Source organism: Trypanosoma theileri (genome assembly GCF_002087225.1).
Source record: "Trypanosoma theileri isolate Edinburgh chromosome Unknown TM35_Tth_145_V1, whole genome shotgun sequence".
In the NCBI taxonomy this organism is placed as follows: domain Eukaryota; phylum Euglenozoa; class Kinetoplastea; order Trypanosomatida; family Trypanosomatidae; genus Trypanosoma; species Trypanosoma theileri.
In genome coordinates, this window is record NW_021639987.1 from 10,830 (window position 1) to 11,622 (window position 793).

General features: G+C 40.7%; 1 protein-coding gene across 1 annotated transcript; it reads left to right on the forward strand.

Annotated features, from left to right (window-relative positions):
• Positions 1–330: 330 nt before the first annotated feature.
• On the forward strand, positions 331–793 carry TM35_001451020 (uncharacterized protein; the record flags this gene model as incomplete). The annotated part of the gene is made up of 1 exon (XM_029031900.1): positions 331–793. A coding segment is annotated over one exon (463 nt), but the record flags the coding sequence as incomplete, so codon positions are not given.

Sequence of the window (793 nt, forward strand, 5' to 3'; positions counted from 1 at the left end):
TGCTCACTGACGGTATACATATCTTGCTAGTACACACAGATATGTGTGTGCAGTAATTTAATATATAAACTAGAGCCATGGGGTATTGTGTGTGTGTGTTTTTGGCTCTATCTCTCATTTGGGTATTGTGGGGTCTTTTTTTTCTATTAAGGGACATATTATTATTACCATACAAGCGGGCTATTCCTTTTTTCTTGCTTTACTGTGCAGTTGTTGGTTCTCTTTTCCACTGTGAGTATTTGTTGTATTGGTGTATGTTTGTTTGTTTTCTATTATAATTCTTTCTCTTCCTTACTTCCTTGTATTAGTCTATTGTAGTAAAACACAACAATGACAAAGGCTGTAATGGTGAGGTGCTACCTGCTTTGTTTACTAACTCTTGCACTGTGTTGTGCTTGTGGGTTAGTATGGGCTGATAGTCCTAAAGCTTCTGATGCCCTTATTAAAACTTCCACTATTGGTGTTTCTTCTCTTGTTCGTCGTGCTATTCCTGCTTCTGGAGATGTTGGTAAAGATGATGAAAAGGACGATAAAGAGAAAGAGAATAATCGTGTTAGTCTCGATCTTGCTCCTGATGTTCCTTGCTTTAATGGTTCCACTCCTTTGGATGATAAAATTTGTTCTCCGCCTCCTCCTCCTCCTCCTTACCCACCACCACCTCCTGGTCCTTCTACTGGTCCTGGTGATCACAAGACTTATATTGATGGTGAAGCTACTGGTGATCATGCTCAAACTATTGCAAGGGACTCTGGTCGGATTACACAGGACCGCACTACTCCTCACGGTGCACAAG